Source organism: Aquarana catesbeiana, linkage group LG07, assembly GCF_042186555.1.
Source record: "Aquarana catesbeiana isolate 2022-GZ linkage group LG07, ASM4218655v1, whole genome shotgun sequence".
NCBI lineage: Eukaryota > Metazoa > Chordata > Amphibia > Anura > Ranidae > Aquarana > Aquarana catesbeiana.
The window spans coordinates 154,471,346-154,494,458 of NC_133330.1; the positions used below are offsets into that span (position 1 = coordinate 154,471,346).

General features: G+C 43.7%; 1 protein-coding gene across 3 annotated transcripts in view; it reads left to right on the forward strand.

The window, feature by feature from the left end:
- Window positions 1-23,113, forward strand: part of CENPM (centromere protein M) — a 194,921-nt gene that overhangs the window by 41,803 nt on the left and 130,005 nt on the right. For all 3 annotated transcript variants that reach the window (XM_073592751.1, XM_073592753.1, XM_073592752.1), the window contains exon 2: window positions 3,922-4,001. In XM_073592751.1, coding sequence (XP_073448852.1) covers window positions 3,922-4,001 — 80 coding nt within the window. The remainder of the gene's footprint in view (window positions 1-3,921; window positions 4,002-23,113) is intronic.

Here is a 23,113-nt window from a genome sequence, read left to right on the forward strand (position 1 = left end):
AACTGGGACGGATACACAGGTTCCCTAGAGTCGAGAGTTCTGATACCCTACATGGTAAAAAGAGGCTTGTGATGGTGGAGGTCGCAACTTCACCTGACAAAAGGTCTGCGATGGTCAATTCTAATATCGCAGAGGATCACAATGGATGCGAGTTCCTGGGGATGGGGAGCCCATCTCAGCAGCGCAAGAGCACAGGGAAGATGGTCCCCTAGGGAAGCAAGGGCTTCATCAGAGAGAGCTTCTGGCGGTTCAGAGAGCTGTGGAAGCATTTCAGACAGCGGTCAGGGGGTCACAATCTCCAGATTCTATCCAACAATATCACTACTGTTGCATACCTCCACAAACAAGGAGGCATACGAGAAGTCGGATCCTTCAATTAATATCCCCTGGGCTATAATCTTATGGACGGGAGAGAATCTGGCCTTGATCACAGCAGTACACCTAAAGGGGACGCAAAACTATCTGGCAGATTATCTCCGCCACTACCAGGTGTGTCGCGACAATTGGTCCCTCCACCCGGAGGTCTCTGCGGAAATTACCGACAGATGGGCATCTCCCAAGGCAGATCTTTTTGCAAATCGGAGCAGTTGCAAAACAGAAAAGTTATTTTCCCTGGGGATCGCTGGGGATGGATGCTCTAGCGAATCCTTGGCTTATTCGGCCTCTGTTACGCCTTCCAGCCTATCAGGCTAAGCCCGGAAGTCCTCCGGAAGTTTCTTCTAGAAGAGACAGATCTAATCTTAATAGCCCCTTTTTGGTCCAAGATGCCATGCTTTTCCCTGCTGCAGACTCTGGTTTCAGAGCCTCCAGTCAGCCTCCCAAAGAGACAAGACTTATTGTCTCCAGGGTCCATTGTCACACCCGCAAGTGGCATCCTTTTAAACTTGACAGCTTTGTATCTGAAGAAAAAATACTAAGCTCCCAGGGATTTTCAGACAAAGCAGTCAAAACTCTGGTCAATTGTAGAAAGCCAGTTACTAGAGCCATATATTCCAAAGTTTGCAAGAAATTTAACTCTTGGTTATCTGAAAATAAGAGATTGACTCATGACGTTCTAACCAATTTTGGAATTTTTTTTTTTTTAGGAGAGTGTCGACAAAGGTCTTTCCGTTTTTAAAAGTACAGGCGGCCGCTATTGCTGTTTTCCTCCCAGTATTCTCCTTGAAAATCCCACTTTAGCTAGATTATTTAAATCAATCTCTAGATCTAGGCCAGTGTCTGTGAGAACATGTCCTACTTGGGACCGGTCTCTAGTCCTTCAGGCTCTGGTGGATTTTCCCTTTGAGCCTCTGGAAGATGCTTCAGTTAAATTGCTTACCTTGAAGACCGTTTTTCCTTGTGGCAATTGCCTCAGCTCGTAGGGTAAATGAGTTGCAGGCCCTTTCAGTCAGGGGGCCTTTTGTCACAGTTTTTGAGGATCGGATTGTGTTATGCAAAAATCTGTTTTAGGTAGCAAGTACCTTTCACAGATTTCAGGATATTGTGCTACCAACATTTTTCATTATGCCGAAAGGCGACAAAGAAAACATTTTAGTTTTCTAGACACTAGAAGAATCCTTCTCATCTACATAGAAATCACCAAAACCTTTAGGAAAACAGAAGCCTTATTTGTGCTCTTTTCAGGGACACACAAAGGAAAGGGAGCATCCAAAGCCAGGTGGATAAAGCACGCTAATGCTGAATCCTACAAGGTTAGAAAGGTTTCCCTACCTTTTGTCAATGCGCACTCAACAAGAGCCTTGTCTGCGTCTTGGGCTGAAAGGGCTGATTCCTCACCGGAACAAATGTACAGGGCTGCCACGTGGTCCAGTTTTTCGACCTTAGTTAAACATCATCGCCTGGACCTCCTTTCTTCTCAGGAGCAGGTGTTTGGTCAAAAGGTCCTTCAGGCAGTGGTTCCTCCCTAGACTGGCTCATCGTCTCATGGGCTGTCCTGGAAGACACCTTAAGAAAAGCTGACTTACCGGTAACTCCTTTTCTGAGAGTCTTCCAGGACAGCCAGATTCCCACCCAGTTATGTCTGGAGCTATGTGTATTATGCATGTTTTGCAGGTACGCCCTACGGTTCTTGAGTAATACTGACATGGGGCCTGAAGAAATTACCTTTTTATCCGGTGGGCGTTAACGTGTTTCCTGTCCTGGTAGGAGGAGCCCTAGATCTCATGGGCTGTCCTGGAAGACTCTCCGAAAAGGACTTGCCGGTAAGTCTAATTCAGCTTTTATCTACTGCACTCAATTATTGTAGCCATTTAGGCCTCATGCAAAGAAGACGTAAAAAAACACCGCTTTTATAGGTGTCTGCCTTTTTTTTTTTTTTTTTTTTATGCCTCTAAACTACTCTCTGTGCCCATGCACACATGGGCGTTAATAGGCATATTGGAGCAAAAGCATTTAGAGGCTGGGGGGAAAAAAAAACATTTGTGAATTCAGGAGAGAAGCATTTAAACAGAAAAAAAACACTTGAAGCACTTAAACTTATCTAAACATTAGGTGCATTTAGTGCTTGAGCATTCATTTCAATGGCCAGAATAAATTAATGTTCTGGACAGTGAAATGAACGAACACCCAAATGCTTGACATGCCTAAACGTGCTTGCAAAACACATGTTTTAGTGGCTACATGAAGTGTCTCTTGAGACATACAGGAAAGAATGGGGGAGGGGCTGAGCTGCGCTCTGCGTGTGGATGGACACGACGTGTGGCTCAGGAGCAAGCGTGCTTAAGTGCCCCCACAGCAAGAGGCTTGCTATTGGGTGCACTCAGCAGAGGGGAGGAGCCAGGAGCACTGGTGGGGGACCCGAAAAGAATTCGGGCTGTTCTAACGTGTGGGTTTATTTCCTTTTAAATATATGCGTTTTTACCGCATGATTTGTGAACCAAACCGGCTTTCTATGGAGCCAGTTCACATATAGGCGGTGCAGAGAATGAGTATGGGGTAGGTTGTACCCATTCACCAAAAAGTGTCAAAGATAAAAACTGTTATAAAAATTCCTTTATTACAAAAACAATGTCCCTTTTGTGTAGATCCAACGTCAATCATGATGAATGCTGCCGACCCGGGGAAAAAAAAAGCTCTGCACCCATCGCTGGCTCTTGCCGTCTGCCTACTCTGCCCTCTGACAGTTCTTAAATAGTTAAGGGGTGAGGCCACCCGGAGACATCAACAACGTGTTGAGCCTGGTTTGGTTCAGGGGGAGGGGAAGCTTGCTCATCCCCCCCCTCTTTCCGCTGGCTCCAAAAATTTGCATCTGAACCACCCTAAAATCGGATGGAAAATGTAATGCGTCCCCAAAGGTAAACTTATCCTTTTTTAATTCTAGACCCAATAAATATAGGCTGAGTGTGCTCTTTGCTTCCCCTGAGAAGGAGTTCACCTTTCTCTGCTTCTGAGTTTTGGTCATTTTTAAGCGTGTGTTCCTTTAAGAGGCCCACCTCCTGCTGTTTACCAGGCGGAAATGCTCAAAAAAATAAATAACAAAAATGCCCATAGTGTGGTACCATTTAGGGAATATTATCATTTAGTGCCAGAAATACACTCCCATTAGATAAAGACCCTTCCATCGAAAATATATATATATATATATATATATATATATATATATATATATATATATATATATATATATATAATCTCTCAACCAAACTGCTGCTCTTTCTCACCGGTCTCAACCGGAAGTGAGGTCACTCGTCTATCCAACGTGTTGCATCACTGGTCACATGACTTCCTCAGGGTTGACTTGAATTTAAAATACTCTTCTCCCAACAGATCATACTCCTTGAGTAAACTTATCTCACACATTCCTAAATTCTCTGTTCCTCATCTCTTGTATAATTCTAGCATATTCTCTATACACAACTAAAATTTTGTAAAGTGTATTATACTCCTTAACTCCCCCTTTTTTTTTTTTTTTTTCCCGTTTAGTTAGTTGGGTCAGAAGAAAGTCATCGAGAGCGCCTCGCCCAATCAATGCTAAAAGAGCCAAAAATCTTTGATGTGAAGATGTAAGTAATTGCATCTGTATAAACTTTCTTTTTAAAATGACCAAAAATTATATTATTGTGTTCATTTTGCATCCTTTTCTCCAGTGTTCCTCCTAACGCAGACAGCAATAAAAACCTTTCAGGTGTGCTAATCCTTTTCCACTATCCACAACCAAAAAAAAATTTCCCTTCATTTTACTTTACTATTTTTTTTTTTTTTTTTTTTGGTAAAATTTCTAGTAAAGCTGCACATTCCTCTTGGCAAAAAGCCTTAAGTTCCTGTAAATTCTTCAGCTGTCTTGTATGAACTGCACGTTTGAGATCTCCCCAGAGTGGCTCAATGATATTGGGGTTAGGAGACTGAGATGCCCACTCCATAACCACTCCATAACCTTCACTTTATTCTGCTGTAGCCAATGACAGGTCGACTTGGCCTTGTGTTTTGGATCATTGTCATTTTGGAATGTCCAAGTACCTCTCATGCACAGCTTCCTGGCTGATGAATGCAAATGTTCCTCCAGTATTTTTTGATAACATACTGCATTCATCTTGCCATCAATTTTGACCAAATTTCCTGTGCTTTTTGTAGCTCACACATCCCAAAACATCAGCGATCCACCTCTGTGTTTCATAGTAGGGATTGTGTACCTTTCATCATAGGCCTTGTTGACTCCTCTCCAAATCTAGCATTTATGGTTGTGGCCAAAAAGCTCAATCTTGGTCTCATCACTCCAAATGACTTTGTGCCAGAAGGTTTGAGGCTTGTCTCTGTACCTATACCCACACATGAAGGGGTTGTTCTCCTATGTCAAGGACACCATTGAACTATTGAAGACTTTGGATGGGGTACATCTACCCAGAGGAGCCTGGCTGGTCGCGATTGACATAGAGGCCCTGTACAACTCAATCCCACGTACCAGAGGGGTTGGGGTTGTGCAGGACTTTCTATGCAAACGCGACCTTGACTCATGAAGATATAATGAGTTTGTCATTGAGCTGTTGGCATTTATCTTGACGCACAATGCTTTCATCTTGAAGGGTTCCCACTACCTCCAGGTGCAGGTTGTTGCTATGGGGGCCAAATGTGCCCCCTCCTGCGCAAACCTGTACCTGGGGGGGTGGGAACGTGACCTTTTCTCTGACGAGTCAAGGTCGATGGATATTGGCCAGATAATTTCATGGCATAGATACATCGATGATGTATTCATGGTATGGGCAGGATCAAAAGAGACCTTCAAAGATTTTTGGAGAATTTACAAGTGAATACATACAATCTAAAATTCACATATACATTTGACCAATCCAGAATTATACCTAGGCAAGATAAATCTTTCACATCCACGCGGATCATTACTAAATACAATCGACAACATGCTAAGCTACGCAGTATCTATGGGTAAAACAAAGCGTCCTTTTTTTTTTTTGCAGAATCCGGGACCATGTGTCTCTGATATCCAAGAGCAAAATGGAGACACCCATAAGCCGTCACATGGGTTTGTACCACAACTACAAACTTAAATGCATTGTTTTTTTTCAGTCTTGAACACCTACCTCCACATGAACGTTGGGGGACATTGATAACAAGCTTCTCCAGTTGGAGACCAGGTGGATCTTTACAGGCCACCCGGTCAACAGGGTTGAATGAGGGGATTAGCTACAAGCCCTTTTTGTGAATGGCTTCCCCCCTCTTGGAGATGTGATAGGTGTCTGTTGACAACTAGTCCCCTTTATATCTCAGGCCTTGCTGACTGCAGTTTTTCTAGTCTATTCTCTCCGGTGTTTCTCATGTCATTATCCATGGTTGGTGGAACCCCGGGGTGGGGGCTTTGTTGTGGGCCCGGCTACCACCGGCACGGTGGCATCACTGGTTGCCCATTGGTTGGGCATTTGAAATTGAAGTTAATTGGTACTTATATTCATGTATATTTGTGTTTATATATTGTTTAAACAAAGTAATTACGGAGAAGTTGTGTATACATGCATGGTAGGTGTGTGTGGTTGGTGGGTTTTTTTTGTTTTTTTTTTTTTCTTCCCTCTCTTCTGGGTACATTGCATGCCCCGTCCGGGCCTGTCCTGCTCCTGTCAATTGACTCCCGTACGGACGCCCAAGGTTGTGTCTTGGGTCTAGCGACACGCCTTTTTGTTATGCTGCAGCCCTGAGCCATGCCCGCCCTAAGGGGCGTTGTCTTCTGCGGCATCCCGGCCACATCTGCGTGTCAGCTCTCGCTGTACCGCACTGTCTGCAGGGTGTGTACCTTGTCCCGACTCTGACAGGCACCGGATATACATCAATTCCGGAATCCGGATGTAAGTCCGCAGTGCCCACCCCTCGCATTTGCATCCGCGGGGCGTCCATGCGGCGTGACGTCACACGCTGGTTTTTGGCGCCACGGGGGGGGGGGGGAATATTTAAACTGGACATTGCAAAGATACATTTGGCTACAGTTCGAGAGCCTACGATTTGGCACGGCGGGGACTGTATAAGGTAACTATCTCAACTTAGGGTTAGAACCCTTGACTGGCTCAATTGGTGGTCCGTGAGACTAGATACTGATTCAGATATACTTGTTATGTTGCAGAGCCTGCCTGTAACCTCCTCTGTGCTGGTGATAATGGGGTTGGACGCTTTTTTGCCATTCCCCATGCAATATACCATCTTATGTGTTTACCAGAGAAGGGATTGATCAAGGCTTTATTTACTTCAAGGTGAGGTATTTCTTTTCTTTGTGGATTCTGTAACAATGAGATATGGGGGCTGGACACCCTTTATTTAGGACATTACCTAATGGTCGCTTATATGTTTTACTGGCTGTGTAGATCATATGAAGCTTACCATATGGAGTGAATTTACAGACATTGCTTATGACTGTCCTGCTGGCATTGCTCTTGGGCTTGTATACTAACTTATGTGCTCATAGAATTGTGAGTACGGTCAGTGTTGGACTGGTGCCTTTCCATCCTCAAGTCACTTTTTTATATATATTGTTTTCCTTCATTCTAATCTGGATTTATTATCCATTGCAGATTGCAGTTTTACTTTTCTTGTTTGTTTGATGTGTTTGGAAACTAACATCCCCCTCTACGGGAAGTCTGACACCATAGGAGTTGGCTTGGGGTCCAGGCGCTTGGGGCATGTCTTTGTTCCTTTCCCTTTTCTCCTCCCCTCCTCCCCCGAGTGTGCATCCGTGAGATCCATCAAGGTACGGTGGGGAGATTCTTGGGTGGTTGTGTTTGTCTACCAAACCATGTATCTATAACACCAATGGTGTATTCATCACTACGAAGTTTTGTGTCTATTTTACAGTTTTTTTTATCATAACTCTGTTTTTCTTACACCTAAGGCTCCATACAAAATTATTGGTTTTAACACGCTGTGTTTGAATATCTTTGTCCTATTCCTGATGAAGCCAATTCGGCTAAACATGTCGATATTGTAGGACGTAGAACTCTTTGTACATGCAGCTCCAGTTCCTATCATTTGGTCAGTATCTAGTCAGGTGTGCACTACCAGGACTGTAACTGCAGCTGCATTTTTTTATGCTATTTAATGTACTTGTTTGTATTTTTAAATAAATGATTTACATTTTTATTACCACCTTTTTTGACTATTCTTGTAGTACCTTTAAAGTCCCATTCACATTAGATTCCCTTTTCCACTTGTCTCTGTGCTGTTTGGCGTATTGAAAGTGGGATACTTTGTGGCATTTGCGTAGTAATGACTTTCTTCTGGCGACTTGACCATGCAACCCATCTTTCTTCAAAAGCCTCCTTATTGTGCATCTTGATACAGCCACACCACATGTTTTCAGAGAGTCCTGTATTTCACCTGAAGTTATTTGTGGGTTTTTCTTTGCATCCCAAACAATTTTCCTGGCAGTTGTGGCTGAAATTTTAGTTGGTCTACCTGACCGTAGTTTGGTTTCAACAGAACCCCTCATTTTCCAATTCTTGATTAGCTTTGGAAAACTGCTGATTGGCATTCTCAAATCCTTGGATATCTTTTTATATCTCTTTCCTGTTTTATACAGTTCAACTACTTTTTTCCCGCAGATCCTTTGACAATTCTTTTGCTTTCCCCATGACTCAGAATCCAGAAACGTCAGTGCAGCACTGGATAAGAGATGCAAGGGTCTGTCAGGAGTCCAGAAACTCATTGACCTTTTATACACATACACACTAAGACCCCTTTCACACTGGGGCGTTTTGCAGGCGCTATAGCGCTAAAAATAGCGCCTGCAAAGGGCCCTGAAAGAGCCTCTGCTGTCTCCAATGTGAAAGTCCGGAGGGCTTTCACACTGGAGCATTGCGCTGGCAGGACGCTAAAAAAAGTCCTGCTAGCAGCATCTTTGGAGTGGTGAAGGAGCGGTGTATACACTGCTCCTGCCCATTGAAATCAACGGGGCAGCGCGGCTATACCGCTGGCACAGTGCTGCTGCAGCAGCGCTTTGCGGTGGTTATAACCCTTTCTCGGCCACTAGCGGGGGGTAAAAGCCCCCCCCGCTAGCGTCCGAAAAGTGCCGCAAAATTGATGGTAAAGCGCCACTAAAAATACCACCGACGCACCCACCACCCCAGTGTAAAGGGGGCCTAATTACAAGCAAACCGATCACAGGTGAGAATGGTTACATTTAATACCCATTCAAACTCCTTTGTGTCAACTTGTGTGCATGTTATCAGGCCAAAATCACCAGGGTATGTAAACTTTTGATCGGGGTCATTTGGGTAGTTTCTGTTGTGATTATGATTTTAAAAAAAATAAACACATTTGACTGATAATAAATGGCTTCAGCCAAGCACTAACCATGAGTGAAAGAAATTTTTTGTGTTATCATTAAAGTGGTTGTAAACTCTCCCCAACAACTTTGTCCCATCTAAATCGGCATAAAAAACCCTAATGAACACTGCTTGTAGATATCTCCTTACTTGCTTAGTATTGTTCTAATCCTTTTTTGTTCTTTAGAATGACTTCACTGAGCATACCCAGATCTCCCCTGATTTATGGCACACTCTGTGTACTTGTCTATTATCAGGACTTTCTACAGCATGACACTGAAATCCCACAAGACTGCATAATCACTCGGAGCTTTCTACTACACCCCATGTGACATCGCATGCAGTGTAAACTTGGGCATCAGCATTACTGCAGCCTTATCAGCTCAAGCTGATAAGACTGACACAGGCAAACACTAGTTAATCAGCACAAGTAAATACTATGAGATAAAACAATTCAGCTATGAGCAGGGAAACAGGGTTGTCATAGAAACGTTGGATTGAGGAGGAGGCTTGGTTAACAGTACAGGAAGTGCTCAATATAAGGGCGGAAATACACTCTACTGTGGACTCAGAAAACAATACTTAAGATGGCGATGCCTAACCCCTGGAAACAAGTTTTTTAACCCTTTCATGACTAAGCCTATTTTTGAAATTTGGTGTTTACAAGTTAAAATCCGTATTTTTTGCTAGAAAATTACTTAGAGTTCCCAAACATTATATATATATTTTTTTAGCAGAGAATCTAGAGAATAAAATGGCGATTGTTGCAATATTTGTGCAGCGGTGTTTTAAACGCAAATTTTTGGAAAAGGGACACTTTCATGAATTTTAAAAAATCCAAACAGTAAAGTTACCCCAATTTTTTTGTATAATGTGAAAGATGATGTTACGCCGAGTAAATAGATACCAAACATGTCACCCTTTATAATTGCACGTACTCGTGGAATGGCGACAAACTACGGTACCTATGAATTTCCATAGGCGACGCTTTAAAAAATTTTTACGGTTACCAGGTTTGAGTTACAGAGGAGGTCTAGGGCTAGAATTATTGCTCTCGCTCTGACGATCGCGGCGATACCTCACATGTGTGGTTTGAACACCGTTTACATATGCCGGCGCGACTACCGTATGCGTTTTCTTCGCTGCGCGAGCTCGCGGGGACAGGGGCACTTTTAAAAATTTTTTTTTTTTTTTTTTTTATTTATTTTATTTATTATTTTACTTTATAAATTGTGTTTTAAAAAAAAATTTTTTTTTTTTACTTTTATTGCTGTCACAAGGAATGTAAACATCCCTTGTAACAGTAATAGGTGGTGACAGGTACTCTTTATGGAGGGATGGGGGGTCTAAAAGACCCCCCATCCCTCCTTTACACTTTAAAGTATTCAGATTGCCGAAAACGGCGATTCTGAATACTGTGTACTTTTTTAAATTCGGCGCCATTGGCAGCCGAGTAAACGGGAAGTGACATCATGACGTCGCTTCCGCGTTTACAACGAGAAGGCTGGAACGAAGCCGCTCACAGCTTCGTTCCAGCCCGCCCCCAGCCGCCGAAGGCACCCGATTGGACACCGGGCCTCCCGATCGCACGGGAAGCCTGGTAACAGTGGCAGGAGGGGGGGGGATGTCCCCTCCCGCTCCTCCGGTATAACAACCGAGCGGCTTTTAGCCGCATCGGTTGTTATACACGGGTAGCCGATCGCCGGCTGCAAACAACGGTACCAGGATGATGCCTGCAGCTGCGGGCATCATCCCGGTATAACCCCGGAAAGCCGAGTACGCATATCTGCGTACGGTCGGCGGGAAGGGGTTAAAGTTTCTTTAACCACTTGACGACCGCCTCACGCCGATTTACGTCGGCAAGGTGGCACGGACAGGCAAAATCACGTATATATACGTGATTTGCCTTCCGCGGGTGGGGGGTCCGATCGGTCCCCCCCCCCCCCCCCGGTGCCCGAGGCGGTCGCCATTTGTTCCCGGGCGTTGAGAGGTCAGGGGGAGGCCATCCATTGTTGGCCACCCCCTCCCGATCGCTCCCGGCGAATGAGAATGCTTCCTTTCCCTCTGTAAGGTAAACAGAGGGAAAGGAAGTGATGTCATCCCTCCTCGAGTCGGTCTTTTTGATCCGGCGCCGAGGAGAGAAGACATCAAGTAAGTCTGCACAACACTACACTAACAGTAGAACACGCCAGGCACACTTGTCACCCCCCATCACCCCCCGATCACCCCCCTGTACCCCCTGTCACTCTGACACCAATAGCATTTTTTTTTTTTTTGCATTGGTGTCAGTTTGTGTCAGTTACAAGTGTTAGGGCAGTTAGGTTAGCCCCCTTTAGGTCTAGGGTACCCCCCCTTAGGTCCAGGGTACCCCCCTAACCCCCCCTAATAAAAGTTAACCCCTTGATTACCCCCCGTCACCAGTGTCGCTAAGCGATCGTTTTTCTGATCGCTGTATTAGTGACACAGGTGACGCTAGTTAGGGAGGTAAGTATATAGGTTCGCTGTCAGTGTTTTATAGCGACAGGGACCCCCATATACTACCTGCTAAAGGTTTTAACCCCCTGATTGCCCCCTAGTTAACCCTTTCACCAGCGATCACCGTATAAGTGTTACGGGTGACGCTGGTTAGCTAGTTTGTTTTTTGTAGTTTATTACAGTTTATTACAGTTTATTATAGTTTTAGGGCACCCGCCGTTTATTACCCTATAAAGGTTTAACCCCCTAATTGCCCGGCGGTGATATAAATTACATTTTTAGGGTCAGCTTAGGTCTGCGTCGCCCCAGGCAGCGTCAGGTTAGCGCCAGTACCGCTAAAACCCACGCACGCAGCATACACCTCCCTTAGTGCTATAGTATCTGAGCGGATCAATATCTGATCCGATCAGATCTATACTCCCCAGCAGTTTAGGGTTCCCTGAAACGCAGTGTTAGCGGGATCAGCCCAGATACCTGCTAGCACCTGCGTTTTGCTCCTCGGCCCAGCCCTGCCCAGCCCACCCAAGTGCAGTATCGATCGATAACTGACACTTACAAAACACTAAGCACACATAACTGCAGCGTTCGCAGAGTCAGGCCTGATCCCTGCGATCGCTAACAGTTTTTTGGTAGCGTTTTTATACAGTCGCTGACAGTCAGGAGCTTTTTTGCCTGTGAGTCTCACTAGTGTACCCCTAAATTTAGAGCCCAAAATGGCAAATCGAAGGTACACTAGTGAAGAGGCCTACACGTTTCTGAGTATGACAGATAGTGAAGAGGAAGTCACTCATCTGTCAAGTTCAGGCTCAGAATACGAACCTGTAGAGGACAGCGGCTCCATGACAGATAGCTCTGACGACAGAGTTGTGGTCCCTGCTAAGGTCAGGCGTACCAGACCCCAATCTTCTTCTGTCCTTGAAGTGCAAGAACCGCAGGGCTCTCGTATGGAGCAGAGAAGTACTAGCGCCGCTATTCCTTCTGGTGAACTGGCAAGCACCAGCGGCCTAGTACACCCTGGTCGTACATCCAGCACTGCAGTATCACGTGGTGACGTGGCGAGTCCCATAAGTGCAGTTCAAGCTGGCGAGGTGGCAAGCACTAGTAGTGTCCCGCTGCCACCAAGAAGACAAAGACAGGCCCGTCGTGCCCATAGTGCCCTTCCTGCTGCATTGGCCAATCCGAATTGGGAACCCTCCACTTCTGCAGCACCCGTACTTCCCCCTTTCACTGGCCAACCCGGAATTCAGGTGGAAACAGTTGACTTTACGCCACTGGATTTTTATTCACTGTTTTTCACCGAAGATCTCTATAGATCTATTGTGGACCAAAGCAATTTATACGCTGGTCAACACATCGCCGCTAATCCCCAGTCCTCCCTTGCCAGAGATTGGAGACCAATTACGGTCTCCGAATTTAAGACCTTTCTGGGCCTTTCCCTCCTCATGGGGTTGAATAAAAAGAGTAAGTTGCGGTCATATTGGTCCACTGACCCAATTTACCATTCACCCTTGTTCTCTTCTTCCATGGCCAGGGCACGATACGAGCAGATTTTGCGGTTCATGCACTTCAACGACAATGAACTCTGTCGTCCTCGTGGAGACCCTGCATACGATCGGCTCTACAAAATTCGGCCCCTCGTAAACCACTTCAACCAACGTTTTGCAGACTTGTTTACCCCCCATCAAGTTGTCTGCATTGATGAGTCCCTGATTAAATTTTCTGGCCGCTTGTCATTCAAACAGTACCTTCCCAGCAAGCGTGCCAGATACGGGGTCAAGATGTATAAGCTCTGTGACAGGGCCACAGGCTATACATATAGTTTTATGGTTTACGAGGGCAAAGATAGTCACGTAGAGCCGACAAACTGCCCTGACTACATAGGAAGCGCTGGCAAGATAGTGTGGGACTTGGTGTCACCCTTATTCGGAAAGGGGTACCACTTGTACGTGGACAATTATTATACGAGCGTGCCACTTTTTAGTCACTTGTTTGATCAGCAGATTGGAGCATGTGGCACCGTGCGACCTAATCGCCGGGGCTTTCCCCAGCGGCTTGTAGATTCCCGTCTTAGGCTGGGGGAGAGAGCCTGCTTGAAGTATAATAATTTGCTCGCTATGAAGTGGAGGGATAAGAAGAATGTTTTCGTTCTCACCTCCCTTCATGCAGACACGACGACCCAAATTCCTACGGCGACTGGTGTTGTGGAGAAACCCCTCTGTGTCCACGAATACAACCTTAATATGGGAGGGGTGGACCTCAACGACCAGTTGTTGGCGCCGTACCTAGTTGCCCGTAAGGCCAGACGCTGGTACAAAAAAGTGTCTGTTTATTTATTTCAATTGGCTTTGCTGAATGCTCATGTGCTATACAGAGCTTCAGGACAGACTGGATCCTTCCTTAAATTCCAGGAAGAGATCGTCAGAGCCCTTCTGTTTCCAGACGGTGCTCTACCTCACCTTCCCCAACCAAATGCAGTAAGCCGGCTGCATGAGCGGCATTTTCTTTATGCCATCCCGAGTACCCCTACCCAAAAAGCCCCCCAAAAAAGATGTCGTGTCTGCAGCAAGCACGGATTTAGGCGTGACACCCGGTCTTAATGTCCCTCCTGTCCTGGCAATCCTGGTCTTTGCATGGGTGAATGCTTTGAACGCTACCATACATTAGTTGAGTATTAGCGTAGGGTTCAGCACTGCACAGACTAGGCACACTAACACAGGGTCTCCCAAGATGCCATTGCATTTTGAGAGACCCAAACCTGGAACGAGTTACAAAAGTTAAGTTACTAAAAAAAAGTGTAAAAAAAAAATTTAAAAAAATAAAAACACAAAAAAAAATATAAAATAAAAAAAACCAAAAATAGTTGTTGTTTTATTGTTCTCTCTCTCTATTCTCTCTCTATTGTTCTGCTCTTTTTTACTCTATTCTATTCTGCAATGTTTTATTGTTATTATGTTTTACCATGTTTGCTTTTCAGATTTTTTATACTTTACCGTTTACTGTGTTGGTAACCATTTTATTGTTTTCAGGTACGCCATTCAGTTGCAGCGCGGATTTATTTATCTTGACAGCAACAGCGTTTGCTCCCACGATATATAAAGCCGTGACTCCAGCGCTGTCGGAGGTGATTTCACCACCACAGTTACATACTTCAGCATATATGCCGAAGCGTGGGGGCAGCAGTGGGTGGAGGAGCAATTTGCTCCTGCCTTTTGTGGGAGGATGCCCCCATGCTTCGGCATATATAAATGGTGCATGTATGCCCATCATTAGAAGTGGGTGGATGAAGGGAGGTATTCTAATGGTGGGCATACCCACCGATCAATATCTTTTTTTCGTTCAGCCCACAGGCTGCATGAAAAAAAAGTTTACAATATATGCCTAACAAGGACCAGCAACGTACTGGAATGTTTATGGACTTTGAGTGGTTATACCAGAATGATGCCTGCAGGTTTAGGTATCATCTTGGTATCATTCTTTTCAGCCAGCGGTCGGCTTTCATGTAAAAGCAATCCTAGCGGCTAATTAGCCTCTAGACTGCTTTTGCAAGCAGTGGGAGGGAATGACCCCCCCCCCCCCCCACCGTCTTCCATGTTTTTCTCTGGCTTTCCTGTCCCAACAGGGAACCTGAAAATGCAGCCGGTGATTCAGCCAGCTGACCATAGAGCTGATCAGAGACCAGAATGGCTCCAAACATCTCTATGGCCTAAGAAACCGGAAGCTACGAGCATTTCATGACTTAGATTTCGCCGAATGTAAACAGCGCCATTGGGAAATTGGGAAAGCATTTTATCACACCGATCTTGGTGTGGTCAGATGCTTTGAGGGCAGAGGAGAGATCTAGGGTCTAATAGAGCCCAATTTTAAAAAAAAAAGAGTACCTGTCACTACCTATTGCTATCATAGGGGATATTTACATTCCCTGAGATATTAATAAAAAAAAAATAAAAATGAAAGGAACAGTTTAAAAATAAGATAAAAAAGCAAAAAAATAATAAAGAAAAAAAAAAAAAAAAAAAAAAAAGCACCCCTGTCCCCCCCTGCTCTCGTGCAAAGGCGAACGCAAGCGTCGGTCTGGCGTCAAATGTAAACAGCAATTGCACCATGCATGTGAGGTATCACCGCGAAGGACAAAACGAGGGCAGTAATTTTAGCAGTAGACCTCCTCTGTAAATCTAAAGTGGTAACCTGTAAAGGCTTTTAAAGGCTTTTAAAAATGTATTTATTTTGTCGCCGCTGCGCGTTTGTGCGCAATTTTAAAGCATGTCATGTTTGGTATCCATGTACTCGGCCTAAGATCATCTTTTTTATTTCATCAAGCATTTGGGCAATATAGTGTGTTTTAGTGCATTAAAATTTAAAAAAGTGTGTTTTTTCCCCAAAAAATGCGTTTGAAAAATCGCTGCGCAAATATTGTTTGAAAAAAAAATATGAAACACCCACCATTTCAATCTGTAGGGCATTTGCTTTAAAAAAATATATAATGTTTGGGGGTTTAAAGTAATTTTCTTGCAAAAAAAAAATATTTTTTCATGTAATCAAAAAGTGTCAGAAAGGGCTTTGTCTTCAAGTGGTTAGAAGAGTGGGTGATGTGTGACATAAGCTTCTAAATGTTGTGCATAAAATGCCAGGACAGTTCAAAACCCCCCCAAATGACCCCATTTTGGAAAGTAGACACCCCAAGCTATTTGCTGAGAGGCATGTCGAGTCCATGGAATATTTTATATTGTGACACAAGTTGCGGGAAAGAGACAAATCTTTTTTTTTTTTTTATTTTTTTTTTTTTTTTGCACAAAGTTGTCACTAAATGATATATTGCTCAAACATGCCATGGGAATATGTGAAATTACACCCCAAAATACATTCTGTTGCTTCTCCTAAGTATGGGGATACCACATGTGTGGGACTTTTTGGGAGCCTAGCCGCACACAGGACCCCGAAAACCAAGCACCGCCTTCAGGCTTTCTAAGGGCGTAAATTGTTGATTTCACTCTTCACTGCCTAGCACAGTTTCGGAGGCCATGGAATGCCCAGATGGCACAACCCCCCCCCCCCCAAATGACCCCATTTTGGAAAATAGACACCCCAAGCTATTTGCTGAGAGGTATAGTGAGTATTTTGCAGACCTCACTTTTTGTCACAAACTTTCGAAAATTGAAAAAAGAAAAAAAAAATACATTTTTCTTGTCTTTCTTCATTTTCAAAAACAAATGAGAGCTGCAAAATACTCACCATGCCTCTCAGCAAATAGCTTGGGGTGTCTACTTTCCAAAATGGGGTCATTTGGGGGGAGTTTTGTGCCATCTTGGCATTTTATGGCCTTCAAAACTGTGATAGGTAGTGAGGAGTGGAATCACAACTTAACGCCCTTAGAAATCCTGAAGCCGGTGCTTGGTTTTCGGGGCCCCGTATGCAGCTAGGCTCCCAAAAAGTCCCACACATGTGGTATCCCCGTACTCAGGAGAAGCAGCAGAATATATTTTGGGGTGTAATTCCACATATGCCCATGGCATGTTTGAGCAATATATCATTTAGTGACAACTTTGTGCAAAAAAAAAAAAAAAAAATTGTCACTTTCCCGCAACTTGTGTCAAAATATAAAATATTCCATGGACTCAACATGCCTCTCAGCAAATAGCTTGGGGTGTCTACTTTCCAAAATGGGGTCATTTGGGGGGGTTTTGTGCCATCTGGGCTTTTTATGGCCTTCAAAACTGTGATAGGCAGTGAGGAGTGAAATCACAACTTTACGCCCTTAGAAATCCTGAAGGCGGTGCTTGGTTTTCGGGGCCCCGTATGCAGCTAGGCTCCCAAAAAGTCCCACACATGTGGTATCCCCATACTCAGGAGAAGCAGGTGAATGTATTTTGGGGTGCAATTCCACATATGCCCATGGCCTGTGTGAGAAATATATCATTTAGTGACAACTTTGTGCAAAAAAAAAAAAAATTGTCACTTTCCCGCAACTTGTGTCAAAAAATAAAATATTCCATGGACTCAACATGCCTCTCAGCAAATAGCTTGGGGTGTCTACTTTCCAAAATGGGGTCATTTGGGGGGGTTTTGTGCCATCTTGGCATTTTATGGGCTTCAAAACTGTGATAGGTAGTGAGAAGTGAAATCAAAAATTTATGCCCTTAGAAATCCTGAAGGCGGTGATTGGTTTTCGGGGCCCCGTACGCGGCTAGGCTCCCAAAAAGTCCCACACATGTGGTATCCCCATACTCAGGAGAAGCAGCTGAATGTATTTTGGGGTGCAATTCCACATAGGCCTATGGCCTGTGTGAGCAATATATCATTTAGTGACAACTTTTTGTAAATATTTTTTTTTTTTTTTTTTTGTCATTATTCAATCACTTGGGACAAAAAAAATAAATATTCAATGGGTTCAACATGCCTCTCAGCAATTTCCTTGGGGTGTCTACTTTCCAAAATGGGGTCATTTGGGGGGGTTTTGTACTGCCCTGCCATTTTAGCACCTCAAGAAATGACATAGGCAGTCATAAACTAAAAGCTGTGTAAATTCCAGAAAATGTACCCTAGTTTGTAGACGCTATAACTTTTGCGCAAACCAATAAATATACGCTTATTGACATTTTTTTTACCAAAGACATGTGGCCGAATAAATTTTGGCCTAAATGTATGACTAAAATTGAGTTTATTGGATTTTTTTTTATAACAAAAAGTAGAAAATATCATTTTTTTTCAAAATTTTCGGTCTTTTTCCGTTTATAGCGCAATAAAAACCGCAGAGGTGATCAAATGCCATCAAAAGAAAGCTCTATTTGTGGGAAGAAAAGGACGCAAATTTCGTTTGGGTACAGCATTGCATGACCGCGCAATTAAAAGTTAAAGCGACGCAGTGCCAAATTGGAAAAAGACCTCTGGTCCTTAGGCAGCATAATGGTCCGGGGCTCAAGTGGTTAACCACCTCAATACAGGGCACTTTCACCCCTTCCTGCTCAAGCCATTTTTCAGCTTTCAGCGCTGTCGCATTTTGAATGACAATTGCGCGGTCATGTTACACTGCACCCTAATGAAATTTTTATCATTTTTTTTCCCCACAAATAGAGCTTTCTTTTGGTGGTATTTGATCACCTCGGCGGTTTTTATTTATTGTGCTATAAACAAAAGAAGAAGGACAAGTTTAAAAAAACACAATATTTTTTTACTTTTTGCTATAATAAATATCCAATTTTTTTTTTTTTTTTAACCACTTAACAACCGGCCCATAGCCAAATGACGGCTACAGGGCGGTTGTTTAACTCTGGGAGGATGTCCAGGGACGTCCTCCCAGAATTCTGCTCTCGCGCGCCCGCGCTCGAGAGCATCCGGGACCCGGCGCATCACAGATCCCGGTAAATGGCCGCTGATCGCGGCCGTTTACCATGTGATCGCTCCGTCAAATGACGGAGCGATCACATGTAAACAAACCGGCGTCATCTGATGACGCCGGTTCCTCTCCTCCCCCTCTCCTCCCCTCCTGTGTACCGATCGGTACACAGTGACCGAAGAGGCGGATGGATGGATGGCTGCAGCGTTGTGGGCTGCATCTGTAGTGCCCACAGCGCTGCACAGAGACATCCAGCCATCCATCCATCCATCCATGCTCAGCCATCCCTACTACTCTGCATGCCCTGCAATGCTGTGCAATACTCTGCAATTCCCTCTGCAATACCCCGCAATACTCTGCCATACCCTGGAATACCCCGCAATACTCTGCCATACCCTGGAATACCCCGCAATACTCTGCCATACCCTGCCATACCCCGCAATACTCTGCCATACCCCGCAATACTCTGCCATACCCTGCAATACCCCGCAATACTCTGCCATACCCTGCAATACCTCGCAATACTCTGCCATACCCCGCAATACTCTGCCATACCCCGCAATACTCTGCCATACCCTGGAATACCCCACAATACTCTGCCATACCCTGCAATACCCCGCAATACTCTGCCATACCCTGCAATACTCTGCCATACCCCGCAATACTCTGCCATACCCCGCAATACTCTGCCATACCCCGCAATACTCTGCCATACCCCGCAATACTCTGCCATACCCCGCAATACTCTGCCATACCCCGCAATACTCTGCCATACCCTGGAATACCCCGCAATACTCTGCCATACCCTGCAATACTCTGCCATACCCTGGAATACCCCGCAATACTCTGCCATACCCTGAAATATCCCGCAATACCCAGCCATACTCTGCAATACTCAGTGATACCCAGCCATACTCTGCCATACCCAGCCATGCTCTGCAATACCCCACAAAAATCTGCAATACTCTGCCATAACCCGCAATACTCTGCCATAACCCGCAATACTCTGCCATACCCAGCCATACTCTGCCATACCCAGCCATACTCTGCCATACCCAGCCATACTCTGCCATACCCAGCCATACTCTGCCATACCCAGCCATACTCTGCCATACCCAGCCATACTCTGCCATACCCAGCCATACTCTGCCATACCCAGCCATACTCTGCAATACCCAGCCATACTCTGCAATACTCTGCGATACCCAGCCATACTCTGCAATACCCAGCCATACTCTGCAATACTCGGTGATACCCAGCCATACTCTGCCATACCCAGTCATACTCGGCGATAATCTGCAATACCCAGCCATGCTCAGCCGTACCCAGCCTCTGTATGTGGCCAGGCTGTGGAAGTCTCACACATGTGGTATCGCCGTACTCAGGAATAGTAGGAGAATCTATTTTGGGGGGTCATTTTTGGTATATACATGCTATGTGTTAGAAATATTGTATAAATGGACAACTTTGTGTTAAAAAAAAAAAAAAAAAAAAGCGTTTTAACCACTTCCCGCCTTCCGTCATACGACGTCCTTGACTTTGTGCGGGGATATCTGAATGATGGGTGCAGCTACAGGCATCATTCAGATATCATCTTTTTCAGCCGGCGATTCCCTACACCATAAGAATGATCGTAGCGGCTGTTACACTGCTTGATCGTTCTTACGGGACGCCCCCCCCTCCCGCCGCCCTCCGGTGCTTCTACCGACTCACCGCTATGATCGAAGCCAGGATCTTTTTTTTTTTTTTTTTTTTTTTTTTTTTTTTTATTTCAGGAACAGCCTAGAGGTGAGATGTGGGGTCTTATTGACCCCATATCTCACTGTAAAGAGGACCTGTCATGCCATATTCCTATTACAAGGGATGTTTACATTCCTTGTAGTAGGAATAAAAGTGATCGAAAAATTTTTTTTTTTGGAAAAAAGTGTCAAACTAAAATAAATAAAGTAAAATGAACAATAAAAAAAAATAAAATTTTTTTAAAGCTCCCCTGTCCGTGTGCTCGCATGCAGAAGCGAACGCATACGTAAGTCCCGCCCACATATGAAAACTGTGTTCAAACCACACATGTGAGGTATCGCTGCGATCGGTAGAGCGAGAGCAATAATTTTGGCCCTAGACCTCCTCTGTAACTCAAAATTTGTAACCAGTAAAAAATTTTAAAGCGTCGCCTATGGGGATTTTTAAGTGGTGAAGTTTGGCGCCATTCCACAAGCGTGTGCAATTTTGAAAGGTGACATGTTAGGTATCTATTAACTCGGCGTAACTTCATCTTTCATATTATGCAAAAACATTGGGCTAACCTTACTGTTTTGTTTTTTTTTTAAAGCAAAAACCAGTTTTTTTTCCAAAAAAAACGCGTTCCAAAAATTGCTGCGCAAATATCGTGCGAGATAAAAAGTTGCAATGACCGCTATTGTATTCTCTAGGGTCTTTGCTAAAAAAACATATATAATGTTTTGGGGTTCTATGTAATTTTCTAGCAAATAAATGATGATTTTTACATGTAGGAGAGAAATGTCAGAATTGGCCTGGGTGCTCCAGAACGCCTGAAGGTGCTCCCCTGCATGTTGGGCCTCTGTATGTGGCCACGCTGTGTAAAAGTCTCACACATGTGGTATCGCCATACTCGGGAGTAATAGCAGAATGTGTTTTGGGGTGTAATTTGTGGTATGCATATGCTGTGTGTGAGAAATAACCTGCTAATATGACAATTTTGTGAAAAAAAAAAAAAAGAAAAAAAAAAAACTTGATTTTGCAAAGAATTGTGGGAAAAAATGACAACTTCAAAAAACTCATCATGCATCTTTCTAAATACCTTGAAATGTCTTCTTTCCAAAAAGGGGTCATTTGGGGGGTATTTGTACTTTTCTGGCATGTTAGGGTCTCAAGAAATGAGAGAGGCCGTCAGTACTTCAGGTGTGATCAATTTTCAGATATTGGTTCCATAGCTTGTGGACGCTATAACTTTCACAAAGACCAAATAATATACACTAATTTGGGTTATTTTTACCAAAGATATGTAGCGGTATAAATTTTGGCCAAAATATATGAAGAAAAATTACTAATTTTCAAAATTTTATAACAGAAACAAAGAAAAATTTATTTTTTTACAGATTTTTCGGTCTTTTTTCTTTTATAGCGCAAAAAATAAAGAACCCAGCGGTGATTAAATACCACCAAAAGAAAGCTCTATTTGTGTGAAAAAAAGGACAAAAAATTCATATAGATACAGTGTTGCATGACTGAGTAATTGTCATTCAAAATGTGAGAGCACCAAAAGCTGAAAATTGGTCTGGTTATTAAGGGGGTTTAAGTGCCCAGTGGTCAAGTGGTTAAACAATTTTTTTCCTCAGTTTAGGCCGATACGTAGTATTCTACATATTTTTGGTAAAAAAAAATCGCAATAAGCGTATATTGATTGGTTTGCGCAAAAGTTATAGCGTCTCCAAATAGGGGATAGATTTATAGCATTTTTATTATAATATTTTTTCTTTATTTTTTTTTATACTAGTAATGGCGGCGATCTGCGATTTTTTTTTTTTTTTTTTTTTTTTTTTTTTTTTTTTTTTTGTGACTGTGATATTGTGGCGGACATATCGGACACTTTTGACACATTTTTGAGACCATTCACATTTTATACAGCGATCCGTGCTATAAAAATGCATTGATTACTGTGTAAATATGACTGGCAGGGAAGGTGTTAACACTAGGGGGTGATCGAGGGGTTAATGTGTGTCCTAGATAGGTGATTCTAACTGTGGGGGGAGGGGACTGACTGGGGGAGGTGACCGATCGGTGTCCCTATGTACAAGGGACACACATCGGTCTCCTCTCCTCTCTGACAGGACGTGGATCTGTGTGTTTTACATACACAGATCCACGGTCCTGCTCGGTTGCTGGGCAGTCGTGGGTGCTCGTAGTTAAACAGTAAGTAATATGCGATTTGGGCTGAATTACAGTGGCTATAGATTGATAATTACTTATTATAATGGACTAAATGAAAAAGCAGCATCAGAGTGGGAGAGTTTACTTCCTCTTTAGTATTCTCTGAAAAATGGCCAAGAAATCATAAATTCTGCCAGGGTATGTAAACTGATGAGCACAAATATATATATATATAATTTATTAAATTTTTCCTTCACTACAAAACCTCATAACAAAAAAGAAGAGGGAGAGAAGAAAAGCGCAAAAACACACCAATCAAGCCATTTTCAAATACCGGTATTTAACATTTTCTCCCCCCCCCCCCCAGCTCTTAGCTCTTGCCTGGCACATCGTCTATTCTTTCTCTTTTTCCTATCCTTATATCTGCAACTGCATTTACCCACCTACACCAACTATTTTATACTGAACGACAGGTCCTTATGATGCTACCTTCCAACATTTTTTTTTTTTTTTTTTCTTTTGATGTCTTATTTGGGGATTATTTTCTGGGTTAGCCCTTTTTTTTTTTAAGATTATTTTTTTTTTTTTTTTTTCCCTTTGGACTTTCTCCATATCCGTCTTTATTAGGGGAGGCAGTTAATTTCCATGAGCCATGGCTCCCACATCT